Raw genomic sequence first — 15,216 nt, 5'->3', positions numbered from 1 at the left:
TTATTTTTAATTTAGACTTACCTCAGTGTTATTCGAAATTAAAATTTAAAATATAACAAAACTGAACAACCAGCCGACTAGACTCGGAAAATACAATTTTTAAGTTTGTGCCGACAAGGAGTTTTATGGTACCAACAAACGTCACAAATGTTAGAAAGTTTTGGTCATACCGCTGTTTCGTCAAATTGTTACCCAGATAATGGCAGTCATAAATCTGTTATTTTTTGTCGGTATTGATCTAAAGGTCCAATTCCCCAACCCAAAGTTTCGATGGGCGCCTTGGTCTGTCCCTGCTATAATATTTTGTACGTAGTAATTCAATGCAAATCTAATACTCCTATTAATTTATTTCTATGGAGAAGCATAGGCGCCGCCCGCAGCCTGGCGCCCCTTGTCATGGGCTTGTGTTAAGCCGGCCCTGGTTATGGCCAAATTATTAAAATAATCTGTATAATATTGGTATAATGCATATAAAAAATAAAATTGCTACAACTTAACAAAATTATTTATTTTAACCTTATTAATTAATAGATAAATGTAAAATTGTTGATTTTACAAAATATCACAAAAAAAATTTACTATAAGTAGTAAATGAGGGTCGCCTCCAGGGCCGGTTAAATCTTTTGCCCGGGCCACTTTTAAAGTGCCAGTCCGCCCCTGGTTATCATCATCACATCACCGAGACATTTTTTCTCGCAACGTTGAAAATTGTATCACCGAAACGCATATTCCTCGCAACACTGGATGCATTTTGTGTTTATTTTATCATGTGTTTTGTTTGGGATGAGCTGGAGATAGTCCACGATTAAACTGTCAAAGCTAATTGTTTTAAGTAACCAATCACTTGGATAATGGCATAATTTAACATAACGTAAATTCTTTGTTTGAATCGTTGATAAAGTGTGGCATAATTTAACATCAGGTAAATTCTTTGTTCTGGCAGTGACCATGCTGAAAAAGTGTTTTCAAACCGAGAACATGTTTGAACTGTAAAATCTCGTTGAACAAATTAACAACATTGTGGGTCATGTGGGACGTGCATTTTATTCCTTTGATTTAGACCATTAATTGCACAGCGCCACAGGGAGACATATTTTTTACGCATTCGTTCGACGACATTTTGAACCTCCAGATTACCTGCTATGTTTTTTTTTGTGTTTGTTTGAGGGAATGTAAAACGATGGCCCACAATGCAGCTGAATAACTTCACCTTTAATACTTTACCAATAACTCGAATGGACATAAATTATTAACCTCATGCATATATCTAATAGTACTATATTGCTAGCTCTTCAGAAGTAACATAGAAACGGTGTTCACGGACAGAGAGAGACAGAAGATGTTGTTTTCTGTCTATAAGAGTACCGAGGGTCTGTGCGCATGTACACAAAATAGAAGCGAAAGTACGAAATGTCAAAACGCATCCAGTCACGCTATCCACTACAAATCAACCAAGTACGAGTGCATGCGCAGTACTGTTTAGTACCACAGAGAGACAGAGAGGTCCGATATATTGCTCTACCGTTATGTTTTCCGAATCTTTTGTGGCCAGTTAGCAATATAGTACTATTAGATATATGACCTCATGTAATTTTGTTAGCTTTGCATTTTTCTCTATCTCAGAATTTTAGCCTCGGTAATTTTCTTAGCTGTATAATTTAAATTGAACGTAAATTTTCATGGTCTGCAGTAATATTTTTTTATGTGCACCAGCAGCTTTATTTCACACCAGATCTTTTTGTTTTTATAAATCTTTGCTAGTTTTTTTGTTTTGTGAATATGTGTATGGCGAATTTAAATGTTGTTTATTGCTGTTTTTGGAACTTTGACACTTGTTCAGTTGTAGTTTCATATCAGTTATAGAAAGTGAATATTTAAAATGGAATTGAGGTAAATAACACAGAAACACGTGGTGGAAGCGGAGTGCGCGGTTCCTTGTCGAGCTGGCGATCGTGCCATTTGCACAAAAGACGCAGAGTTAGAATAGAAGTCAAAGGCGGTTGGGATGACGTGACGCTGTCGACTTCAGTCCATAGCCGGGACCCAACCACGAGTTTGCGATCGTAACGGCCTGCTCGTACGGCATGTTCGTAATGGAGGAGTGCTGTGCGGCAGTGCTTGCTAGAATCACCGTCGTGGATAGGAGAACAGCCACGACCAGAAGCTCCAAACTCCGCTCTTCTACAACGCCCCCTATGGGTAATTTTGCTGTGCTCTCGAATGAAATTGAGATTGTTCGATCGCCACACTCTTATAGTGCTCTGGTGCCGCTGCCGAATCATAGAGTTTTTATTAAAATTTAGTTCTCTTGTTGACTGCCATATGTGATATTCAAATATTTGCATTGATTCAAACCGTCAATAAAGAGTTTTGTGTCCTCCATATATTTTGTGTTTTATTTAGCGGTACTTTCCAACCTTGGAGTTAACCACTTACATCTGAACGCATTCCGCCACAAAAAAAAAACACTACGTAGGTTGTATTTTGTTAGACGATCACAGCCAAGGCCAAATATTTGAATTTTTGAATTTTTCGCTGGCTTTCAAATTGTTTTTTCACATGTCCATTTAAGGCGGGATGTTTGGGTTATCACACGGCGTTCCGTGTAGGAACGAAAAATTTTTGCACGTTGTTTTTGTTTTGACATTTTGTCATGAAATTTCAAAATTTAAGTTTTTTTTCTGGCCAGATACACTTGTATCGACTCAAAATTACATTTCGAAATTTTAAAAAATATTTATTGAAAATTTCATAATGTACAAGGTTTAATATAAAGTCAAAAAAAATGAGGGTTCAAAATATAAATACGTTAAATTTTCGGGAAAGTAAAACCACATGAAAAATGTGGGACATATAAATGTGTATTACCTTAATGTTTGTTTGAATCTAAAGCTTACGTGTAGAAACCTACAGCTATAAACAATTTACAGTTTTTAAGTAGTAGTATATTGTACATCGAAGATAAACAAAATTCGAAAAAAACATGTAAAAACAAAAATAGTTCTATATCTACACTATCAGTACAATAAACTCTAGATAAAATATGTATTAATCCTATAAAATTAATTAACCGTATCAGTAATACTCTGCCGCCAGGTGGCATGAAAAGGAATTTTGAGAATCTTAACTCTTGTCGTTGGTAAACTCTGCAACAACAATTTCTGAAGATTAGGTAGTGGGAGAATTTCCACTTGCGGTGGATCATGGGCTGGAGGTATTGTATCGTTTTTGTCCGTAATCAAAGGTACAGGTTTCAAAACAGGAATGCTGTCACCATTCCCTACAGGTTTCTTATCTTTTTTCTCTTTCTTATCTGGGTCTTCACACTGATCAACAAACAATTCGGTAACACGCAACAATTCTAAAGTAACTCCCCACACGAAATGTGACAGCGTACTTTGCAGTCTTAGAACACCACCCAGCACCATATGGTTTGTTGTAGCACTTTGAGAAATATACGTAGGAATAATCAACAACTTTCTTATATTCCTGCATCCTCCTAAAGCCACATCAAACCCACTTTTGATGTCAAAATTAACCAATTCCAACTGTTCTAAATGAGGCATTTGTTTCACTGCATCCAATATTTCGAACGTATGGCAATTACCCTGTCCTTTCTCTAGCCTTAGCTTCTCAAGATTTTTTAATTTTGTTAAAATATCTTCTCCGAAATTAGCCGGAAAGTCACTACATTCACCAAGATCCAACGATTCGAGACTCTTTAATGCTGCAATCACCTGGAGGTTCATCTTGTTAAGGTCTTTAATAGAGGTGAGCGATAAATGAGTTAAGTTTGTTAGCTCTTTTAACGAAGTAATATCAGAAGATAACGTCAATCCACTGGTTGACTTCAATCGTAATTCTTTTAGATTTTTTAGTGATGATAACATATCGAGACTCATGCTTTCACATTTGATTGTGACGGCATTTATCACCTCCAAATCTTTGTTGGTTACGGCCAGTTGCTCCACAACAGATGCCGGACACCTGAAAAACAAAATAAATGATTGTAATATAAAAAAACAAACGTGTGATTGACTATTTGAAATACCATAGAATAATTTGGTCAAAATAGGGTCCCAATTGAATTTGGAACAAAGTAAGCAATAATTTCCTTCAAAAAAACTATTCCCCAAATAACAATTCTACAAAAAAAGCCGTTCACACAAAAACACCATTAGACGGAACAGTTCACATAATTTTGTGTTATATTTACTTTTATGAAAGTATGTATAGGGATGCAAATTCTGTACCGATTTTACGACAGGATATCTTACAGAGACCACCCTAACAATGAGTGATTAGGATAATAGCACAAAATGATTGTGATAAAGACGACCACCAAATTTGCCTGTCTCCTTTAATTTTTTCTCATTTTATTTGTTTCTATATTCGTGGTATGAAGTCTGTTCTAGTTTTATTGAAAAATGTTGTGGCTGCTTTTTAAACTTTGTCCATAATGACTTAATAATGGATTTCGGTCCCAAATTGGTGCTGACGTAGGTAGTAAGACACGAATTTACCGAGGTATTAGTAAATCTTTTTACCTAAAGATTTAACACTCCATAATCACTTTGACAGATCATAAAATCGGTACAGAATTTGCACTACTATACACTCACGCTATAGTTGTCCCTTTCTTCTAAAATTATATGGCGGTAGTGAAATCGGATCCATTGCGTAAAAGTCAACCACCACTACATTGAAAAGAAATCGCATTAGTTGTAAATAACATTGTTTATATGGTGGTAGCCGTAAACAGGCAATAGGATTAAATAATAAAATAAGGAAGACGGTCCTGCAGTGTTGATGGTAGGTAAACAGATTTTAAATAGCGAGTGGTTGTGAGAGGTGGGATAACTTAAATACTAATAAAATAAACACGAAATATAGTTGCTCCAACTATAATAAAGTATGACGGAAGAGCTAGTGGGGTTATGGCTTAATTGCCAAAGTTTGTCTAAACTTATAAGCAAAAGCCGTCATTTATTTTATGAGGGGTATTTGCTGTCCCACACCACAACTTGCAATAAAATCATATCCCAGGTAGTATTGTTCTGGCCACTGTCCAACAGAACCGGACTTAAAATTTTCTGTGAATACTACAACTTTTGTATTAACAATTCTCTTCCTCAGAATTAATCTTACAAATATTTATTTTCATTATGTAAGGAGTTAACGACAATGGAGTCCCGATTATAGTAAGTAATCTGGAGCAAAGCTCACTCGCTTAAATGAAAACTCGGTAAATGCGAAATATAATAATATTCTTTAGGAATAAACAAGCGAGTAGGTATGTAACACACATACTGAAAGTGAGATACCAAAATAAAGATCGATAAAACTTTGGCGTTGATTTAAAAAATGTTTATGCTGCTTAATTTTTAAGTATTTAATTTTTATTTTATTAATATTGTAATATTTAATAAAAAGTATAATTAAATAGAAAAAAATTATAAAATCTGACTCTCTTTGAATTCATTCTCCTGTCTCAGTGTAATAATTAATGGTGGTACTTTTTTCGAGCTGTATTCGTCTTCAATTCTCTTGGTTTTTTGAACGGTTTTATAAAATTTCTGAGAAGTGAAAATATGGTTTTGGTAAATAACTGACGGTTGAACCAGATTACGGTTCTGGCAAAAAATACCTACCAGTAATCTTGATTGACGGCTTTACGTAGGATCTTGATCCGAAGAAGAGTCGGAAAATTATAACCCTTCATAAAGTAATTGACAGCGTTTGCTTGTAAGTTTAGACGAATGTTATTCAACTTCAGATAGTTTTTACAACTACATATATCAAAGTGGACCGCAATAAATATGTTTGTCTGACCAAACATTTTCTTATTATAAAGACGAAACCACACTGTAGTTCAATTCATATAAGAATGCAGCGCTGAATGCATATGGAGCGTTCATCCTTGCTTTTGATTCGTGGAAATAGCAGACAAGTTTACACTACCAAATTTTATACTTCTGTCTAGTTAACATTGTTCAATGTCACTTACTGTCAAAGTAATTTTGAAACCCATCAAACAAAATCATCTCAGGTAGTTTGGTCATACTATGTAGAATCAAATTACCTATACGCAAAGCAACGACGTATACTTAAAATTTTTCGTACGATCGTCAAAACATTCAAAATTCAAATCACAACATAAATTCTTCGTATGTTTTTTCGCACTTTTTTTTTGATTTTTTGGATATGAGATCTGTTGTCGCAATGTTCACATTTTCTGCGAAGTTTGGTGGAGTAAGTGTTGGGGAGGTTTCATTATCATTATTTATGTCCATTTTATTTTAATTTACACTAAAAAATACACAACACTTTTTGACTATTTGTTGTTATTATACCGGTTGTTAGGTTATGAGATTCATACGATTACTAATTGACTGTACCGATATTTGACATCGAAAATCGATGTAAATTTATTGCGAAATTTCTTGATATCTTTCTAGTGAGATTTGAAGTTCATAAATCGGAAAACATCAAATTCTTTTATACCACTTCAAAAACCAAAATATTTAAAATAATTTTTCATTTAATACACAAATTGATTCCATTCACATATAAACTAATTCGATGTACAGCATTGGGAATATGAATTGAAATGAAAATGACATTTGAATGTTGTAAAAAGTAGTGACATATCTACTTTGTAAAATGGTACATTAAGGCATTAATTTTAAAGAGAAATCATGTAGTTATAATAAGTTTAATGTTAGATCGTCGGAAAATGTATTTTACATTATTAAAACCAATTTTTTTATTTGTCTAAAAAAATGGGTGGTATCTCTCCATAGTTTACTCCATGATTTTGACACGAATAGTTTAGGAAACGAAAATATACCTCATAAAATTTTATTGCCGAGCATGATATGGATAGTAGTACAATGGTAAGAAATATTTATTATTCACACTAGTTTATCCAAATTTGTCGGAAAACATTTAGCAGGTAGGTAGGTTGGATTTGAGCTATTCTTAAATTTAAGAATAAGTAAGGTAAGTACCGTTTTTTTAAGATGCATCTGAATCAGAATCAAACTGATATTTGTTTATGTGTACTACGAATATTACATAATATGTCTGCATTTATTTCTTATTTTTTGTATGTATGTATTTTATTCGAATTATATACGTACTTATATGCAACTTAGTTCCGCATAGATAATTACTTTTATACTGTTATCCATTTTACACATAAAATTACGCTCATTTCCGTTGAAGAGCAAGGATGGTTCCAATCCGGACCTGGACTCTTCTACTTTCTAACATCTGGAGATAATTGACATGGAAAGACTTCAAATAATTATAGATTGACGTTACAACCCAAAAGTTGAAGTTGAACAGTCGCCATCTTGCATAGCACCACAACCGCGGGAAATTTAAAATCGTACATGTGAAACAATTCACTGAAAATTACATAGGAATTAAAAAAATAAAAACTATTTAGTGTTTTACTCTCTTAAAAAAAAACAGTTTAGGAAATTTCTGCCGCGCATTTATACCCCTTTCTCTTTTCGTTTCCAAAAAACCATAAGTGCACCACTTCCACAAACAACTTTACTTACCTGCACAATTCAATTTTGCGTAGAGTTTGCACTTTTTGGATAGCTTTGGAAAACTCAGGCCAAATATCATCCCCTCCATTTGTCGGCAACAGCATCTTCCTTAGATCAAGATGTACAGTACCATGTTTTTGAAGACTATTCGCCAAACCTTCAAAACTATGAACTTGCGAATTCTTCATGCGCACCGTTCGCCACAACGACGGATGACTTGCTATATCCCGCCACATAGTACACACACACCCTGCTCTTAACAAATCTTGCACTTTAAGGTACTGAAAAACGTACAAAAGCGTATTGTAACCATACGACAAATTCTGAAGATAACTGTCCATAAATTTCGGTTCTTCATGTTTGTCATTTGACACAACATTATTCGATCTAACAGCACGTCTTTTCGCCCTTGGAGACTCAACCGTTCTGTAACAAAAGAGAGAAAACTGTTACTTTTGTATTTCACGAAATGGTAATTGTAAGCTGCGATTTAAAAGAACTTCAAACCTTATACTTTGGTAGGTTAAAGTTTGATGTTCTTAGTAGCTGCTGAAAGCACTACAAAACAAAATAACAGCAAAATGTATTGGAGCAGTTTTTGCAAATAAAACCTAACGATGACAAGGAACTAAGGTGGGAAAATGTGAAACGAATTTGCCTGAAAAAAATCAAATTTAATTATGTCACAAAGAAACTCACTCTGGTCTATCTTCATCAGCACGATTTTCTTCACTTCTATCAGTAACTACCTCATCAGTAGCCCCCACCACACTGTCTGTCCTTTCAGTAGTACCACTTTGAACACGTTTAGGCGACGATAGTTCGTCTTTTACTTCATCGTTACTAACACAGTCATTCTCAATAAAGTTCAGCTGTTTTTGCTTACTAGGTACACTCGTCGGCGACACCGAAACGACATTGTGTTTCGGAATAATTAAAAATTTCCTACCAGCTAAATATTCAACGTACTGTGGTCTTGGAGCCTCCGCGGGCTCGTTCTCTTTATTCCTCTGCATATTGTCAACTTGGATGGTTGAACTATGCGGCAACCACGAGGTCACCGAACCGACCAAACTTTTCGTTTCGGTTATGTTCTGGGGGTTGTTTTTGGTCGGTTTTAGTGGTGGGGGCGCGTCTTTAGCAACTTTGGGTAAAGGAAGCAGACGGGGCATGTTCGGCACACCGCCAGGAGTTGTCGCTTCTGGTTGAGGTGAGTCAGGCGGTATGCGTTGCAATGTTGGCAAGACTGTCGACTGTGTCGTCATTGATTTCAAGGTGTTAATGGGGGTGAGGGGCGGCAGAACGATTGACGCGGATGTTGCGACGTTCTGACCATGTTCCAGTCGACAGTTCTGTAGAACAACAAAGAACATTACTCATTTTTGTTCTTCTCTTTAAGACAACATCCATCGTCTCTCGAGCACACTGCTGACAACAATGTGCGAATTAATTCTCTCTTGGATTGTAATAAGTAATCAGGATTTTTAACGACGGCCCCACTTTAACACCATCTGAAGAATTAATAAGCACATCATGACAGGTCTGGGAGCTGAAGCGAGAAATTCGTGCACGAAAATTCACTCTTAGCATTTTTTGAGGTATAGCCAGCGATATAGTACCCGGCGCAACTTTGCAAATGGTTAAAACAAAACGCATTTTTACAAAACATTTCCATTTTTTTTATTCAACTATTTATTCAAACTCCATGCAAGATTTTGTCGTATTTTTGCATATTTTTTTTTAATTATTAGTGTTTCGTGTAATTTGAAATTAATGTTTACTATAATAATAAAAAAAAAATACAAGACTCGGACCATGCGAAAAAATAAAAGAGAAAGAAATCAGGATCTGTCTCTTAAATTATACAAGTCACTGGTAATGTAATTACAAATGATTAAGCATGCGGTAATTCATCCAGTTGCTTTTCCATTTTTTTTTTAATTATTATTATTATTCAGTCGATCTATCAGATGCAGGATGAAACAAGATTCACTCTGATGTGCATTTTTAATTTAAAATAATTTAATCAAAAATTATCTTTTGCAGGATGATCTGAACATGCCACAAATAAAGTAGAGTCGGTACAACACTGATATCAACCATCACAACTGTATATCTCTGTAATTTTGCTATAACAAATGTATGACTTCCCCGCTTGTCAAATACTTAGCATTTTTTATAAAAAAAAATCAACTTTTGAGATGTTCGTAATTCAAAACAAACTTGCTCATGCATATTTCTACATATAGCAAAACAAAGGCAATGAGATACAACATCGTTGACCATAAACCTCGAAAAATATTAAGAAAAATTTGTAGCCCCAAATTTCGAGCCTCATATCTCAGACTATGACTCTCATTCGACGACAAGGTTCCCAAACACCTTTTTCTTCGTACCTTGCAGACGTATTCCTGTATCTGCACATGCGGTGATAATCCAACACACTCGTAATGGTAGAGACATAGGCAAAGTCGACATTGAAGAGTAGGTACCATACCCAAAACACCTTGGCATCGAATCGAACATGGTTGGCACGGTTTGCCCTCCATTTCTACACTGCAATACGACGGTGGTGAGGGATTGGGGGTTCGAGGGGGAACGATTAGGTGATTTATTTGCGTCGAAGCAAAAAACTACGTCCAATACAAGTAACAGAACGAGAAAAAGAACTCACTTGAGACAATTTCTGATAGTTACTTTACTTATTTATTAAAGACCGTAATGATGGAATGTCTGAAGTGTTTTCCTTGCAGTGTTGGATAGAGCATGCGCCAGATGAAGATTAATCAAAGGATGAAATTACTCACTTTGGGGTTACTTTCGCTGGGGTCTTCTTGTTGGCGGCTCGTTTTGTGGGCGGTGAGTCGACTTCCATGGGTTCTTTTTCCACCTTGGCCTTTTTCTCTGCTTTACTTTTGCTGGGAGGCAACTTAACCTGTAAATTCTTCCAGAAATGAAATATTTTAGCGTTATAGTGAGAAAAACTAAAAGGTTACCTTAGTGATAAAATGAACAGTTCAGATGAGAATGGTAACTTGATTCCATAAGAATTAATAAAAAAATGCAAATGCGAATAGATTTGGTCTCAAGTATGAAGCAACAAATTTTATACAGGAGACCAGAAAAGATTATTTGTATGAAAAAAAAGTAAATATTTTCATTTCGACTTTGTGTAAATGCACTGCGAAAACAAGACATACATATTAGCAACGAAGAAACCTTTCATGGGTTGTGCAGCTTTTTTTTAACAAGAAAATACAACACATAATTTCATCTTTCCCATTAAACAACGCCAAAAAATAACTTTCTATCACTATAATAAAGCACAAGACACATTCAAGTCTCCCTAAACAAGAAAAATACAATTTTAAAATTCCAACAGCAATGTAGAACAAAATAATCATGAAGTAACACCTAGCTAACAACGAAAAAACATTCGCAAATTTGCAGTCTTGTTCACGAGAAAAACAAAATCGTTTCTGTCATAGCACCACTCAAACCAGTAAAAATTTAAAACCGAAATAAATTGTTAACAGGTTCTAAAAAAATATATTGTTTAGCTTATTTTTTCCGTTGTATTTTTAAATAATAAAAATGTTGAAGTTTATGTTGTACACATGAACAGTAGCTTTGTTTCAAACGTCTGAGAGTTGTCTACAATATTAGGTAACCTAGTTTTATTGTCAGCACTGATTTGCTTATACAATTAAAAACAAATAAAATAAAACAACGACAATAAAAGAAAGAAGCTCAAGTAGTTGTCCTTTCAATTATTTTGGAAGTTGTATACAAAAAATTAGTATACTAAAGCAAGTTAGTTGACTTTGGCCCTTTTCTCTTAAACCATTGTGCTTCTATCTTGTTGGTACAAAACGAAAGCAAAATTTCAGCCTTTGCATATAAATCGTCAGCAAAGTATTTGTTACTTTTATGAGTACCGCTTTCTCGACCAGATTAGAAAGTAAAACAAATAGCGAACGCCTACTGCTGAAACCCTTCTAACAACATTGGCTCGCTCTTGTAAGAACTTCTGTCGGGTACCGAATTTTAAATGCAACTCGACCATTTCTTTCTCAATCGTGCGCAACAGTTCATTGTGAGAGAGGTCAAAGTCAACTTACTTTAATATACCAACAATGCTTTCGTGAATTTTTTCTCATCATCGTCTTAATTGCACTAGTACCCTTTCTGTAAGATATTTGTAAAAGATTCGTTGCTTCGTATTTGACGCTTTAAAAGTTTTACTCTTAAAATAATATAAACAGTGAATGAATGCTGACTCTTTACTTTTTTCTGGCCCGCTCAACTTATTTGGCGCTAGTTCTCGAGAACTATCTCCAAGCAAAAAATATAATCATATGAGTACTTTATTACAAGCTACGGATAGCAGTGGTAGAAAATATCAAATCAAAATCCAGAAATCTCCATTGGATTTTAAAGTCAATGACAATGCCGGCTGATTCAGCTGGAAGTGTACAAACTGTGTAATCCCGATCTAACACCACTGGATTATTTTTTTATAGGGATACGTTAAAGGAAAGGTATCTGCAACGCCATTTGAAAATATGGTTGAGCTACAAGAACAACTTGGACAAGTACGTCAGAACATTGGTCCCGAAATGTTGGAATGCGTGAGATGTAGTTTTATGAGCGGAACTGAGGCTTGTGACCAGAGGTGGTCAGATCGAGAATGTTATTCTGAACATCTTGTGTTTTATTGAAAAATAATAACCACTGTTTTAAAATGTCTTATGTTTATGTATTACTTTATATACTAACGTTTCAAAAAAGAAAAGCAAACTTGGATTCATGGCATTTTGAAATGATTTTTTTAATAAAGAAGTAAGCGGATAATGTATGTTGGGGTGCCTATAAGAAAGGGATAAGCAAATCATTTAAGCTGAATCATCCTGTATTTTAAAAGCAAGCTGGTTTGAAAACAATTCTCAATAATTATACTCTACCCAACAAGGTTGAACTCAGTTTAATTTGGTAGGTTCATTTTATGGAAATTCCAACAATTCAAATATTAAGTGTGCTTCAAATTCAAATTCTTCAATTACATGAAGGAATATTTTCTTCGTTAATTTTAATTTGATAAAAGTTACGTTGAAGTATTTACATATTTTAATTCGCATGAGAATTTTAAAATATTCGATTTATGACTAAAAAGAATAAAACGGGTCATGACTATGATAATATTTTCACAGAACACACCAGTAACATGCTTCTTCATCAAACTTTTTTGAAAAATTATATGCAGACGTTTTGAATAAACGTATCATTTAACAAATGAAAAGGTTAAACTTTGATAATTGCCAATAAAATAATTTAGAGAACACATTGGCTTTTATCGCACTGTATATTCTACAAGCTGTTCCGTCCCATATTTGACGGTCTTTTGAAAAATGGAATTAGGTTTCCAACATTCCTAATTTTCAACAATATACACTGCCAATTTTTTTTGTTTTTTTTTTTTAGTGTAAGTGGACTGAATTTTGCAGATACAAAATTTGCAATACCACTTTCTAACAATGGTAAACAAAAAAACCTACTCAAAATGCATCAATATGCAATTTATTCGATTAAATTTTGGATTAAAAAATAACTACTCTTCGCCTGATCACTGACTGGAAGACGACCTTATATACGAAATTATTTTAAGCACATTAATTACAACGACTTGGCTTCAATTATGATTTCAGCTTGAAATCTGAACGCTACTGTATACTGAAAACCAATACATTCTGTTTCTTTGTGGAAAAAAAAAACAAAATTATGACTGTAATGCGGTATGACAATGTTATCAAATAATATTGATACCTTAAGATTTTCGAAGCTGCGAGTAGATGCTTTGGTCCTCGTTGTAGCCGGTTCCACAGAAGTCTCAGCCGGCGTTGGAGCAACTTTCGGACTAGTGATTTTTGTTGCCTTTGGTGTGCTTGAAACTTTTGGACTATTCACTTTCGGACTTAAAACTCTTGGAGTTTTTGAACCTGTTTTCGGCATCACTTTCTTGTTCCACGCCTTTGCATCACGAATAATTTCTTTTTCAGGGTCATCTAAACCTAAAGGTTCTTTGAAAAACGTAAAATTTTCCAAAGCTAATTCTTTGTTTTTCAAGTTTTCTGAAACTTCCCTCATGGAACGAACCTTTTTCCCCGTCGGCGTATAATAATAAATATCCCCATTTCGTTTATTTGGATTATCAGACGTCGCCCTATATACTAATTCTCGTTTCCAACCATACACAAATGGTTTGCGATATTTGGGATCTGTAACATCTGTGGAATATTTCAGTCGTTTGGCAGCTGGACTGCTGGTATTTGACCTCGACTTGAGAGACGTAACGTTCGGTAAACTCGCAATTTCGTCATCTTTTGTGTTAAAGATGTCATTTTCAGGTTCGATCTTTTCGTACTTCTCATATTTGTCACCGTTTTCAAGGTTAGTTTTGTGTGAACGTGGTTGCGGTGATAATAAAATATCGCTGTAACGTTTATTAGGAATTCGGGCCCTTTTTCCTTTACCTAACGTTTGTTTTGGGGGTATGTTCAAATCTGATGACGATTCATTTGCAGAAGAGTCATCTAAAATCATAACCTAAAAACATTGCCTTGACAGAATAACAACTTACCTTTGTCGGCCTTCACGTTTATTGAATCTTGTAACTGTGTGTCTTTTATGTCGCTAACGCTCTCTTCTGAAGCGCTTTCGTCCCCTACTTTAGCCTCACTTGCTTTCCGCTTCTTCGACCTGGATTTGTCGGCTACAAAATCATCTGATTTTTCGACGCTTTCTTTCGCTAGCTCGTCTGGAGAATTCGCAACCGGGTTAGCAACAGTCTCATCTACACTTGTTTCGCTAATGTCTCGATTTTCACCTTCACCATTTACGTCGGCTTTTTCCACAGGTTCCTCACTAGTTGGGTTACTGCCATCAGGAGACTTCGACCGTTCCCGTTCCTTTTTTTCTTCGTCCATACTTCGAAATGCTCAAATATTACGCAGAAAGACTAACAATGCGAAGCATCAGTGCAACGTTCCTCGGCGTTCAGTTCATGTCAATGGATGCATAAGCGTCGTTTGCATCATTTTGTGTAACGCTTATTTCACACGCCTTATTCTCGTCAATAGTTGTTTTACTACTTACGGATCAACATTTAAATATGATAATGCGTTTTGCAATATGTAAACACAGTGAAATTGTCAAAATTTTTGCACATCTTTAGCCTTCAGTCAATCAACAGTACACCAAACGCCAAAATGATGTTTGAAGATGGCAGCACATTTGCTGAAAAAATGGCGGGCAACAGGCCGGGTGTTGTGGTGGCTAACATCTCAACTACGCATCCCACAATAATTTTTTTAAAATATGTAGTTACATAAAAGTACACAAAATCGAACTTTTCGGATAAGTAGATCATGTATATTGTTTAGAATAAAATGTTAATGATAAAATGTATTATATACTATATTTACATGAAAAAAAAAAGAATGCAGCGATATCGTAGACACTAATTATATAATTTTTATTTTTTTTTTATTTTAAAACTAGAAACAAAATATTATAAACTAAAACTAAAAACATATAAACTAAGTGTAAATAATTTTGCAATAATTGTAAAAATTCGATACATAAAAGGCAGGCAACC

The 15,216-nt window shown here is 34.8% G+C and overlaps 1 protein-coding gene across 2 annotated transcripts; it reads right to left on the bottom strand.

The window, feature by feature from the left end:
* Positions 1-2,751: 2,751 nt before the first annotated feature.
* Positions 2,752-14,893, bottom strand: LOC135131457 (uncharacterized). Of its 2 annotated transcripts, none has more exons than XM_064059232.1 (7): positions 14,200-14,893; positions 13,386-14,152; positions 10,370-10,506; positions 9,959-10,118; positions 8,262-8,914; positions 7,572-7,988; positions 2,752-3,987 (listed from the first exon to the last, which is right to left on the bottom strand). In XM_064059232.1, the coding sequence occupies exons 1-7, from the start codon at positions 14,543-14,545 to the stop codon at positions 3,063-3,065; spliced, it is 3,405 nt and encodes a 1,134-aa protein (XP_063915302.1). In that variant the 5' UTR covers positions 14,546-14,893; the 3' UTR covers positions 2,752-3,062. The 2 variants fall into 2 exon arrangements, with proteins under 2 accessions (XP_063915302.1, XP_063915310.1); XM_064059240.1 differs by having other exon boundaries at positions 10,370-10,497; positions 14,200-14,892.
* Positions 14,894-15,216: the final 323 nt, after the last annotated feature.

The sequence above is a fragment of the Zophobas morio genome, unplaced genomic scaffold, assembly GCF_036711695.1.
Source record: "Zophobas morio isolate AGI-343-1 ecotype UQ-CSIRO unplaced genomic scaffold, CSIRO_AGI_Zmor_V1 ptg000002l, whole genome shotgun sequence".
In the NCBI taxonomy this organism is placed as follows: domain Eukaryota; kingdom Metazoa; phylum Arthropoda; class Insecta; order Coleoptera; family Tenebrionidae; genus Zophobas; species Zophobas morio.
This window is presented reverse-complemented; position numbering and strand designations above follow the sequence as displayed.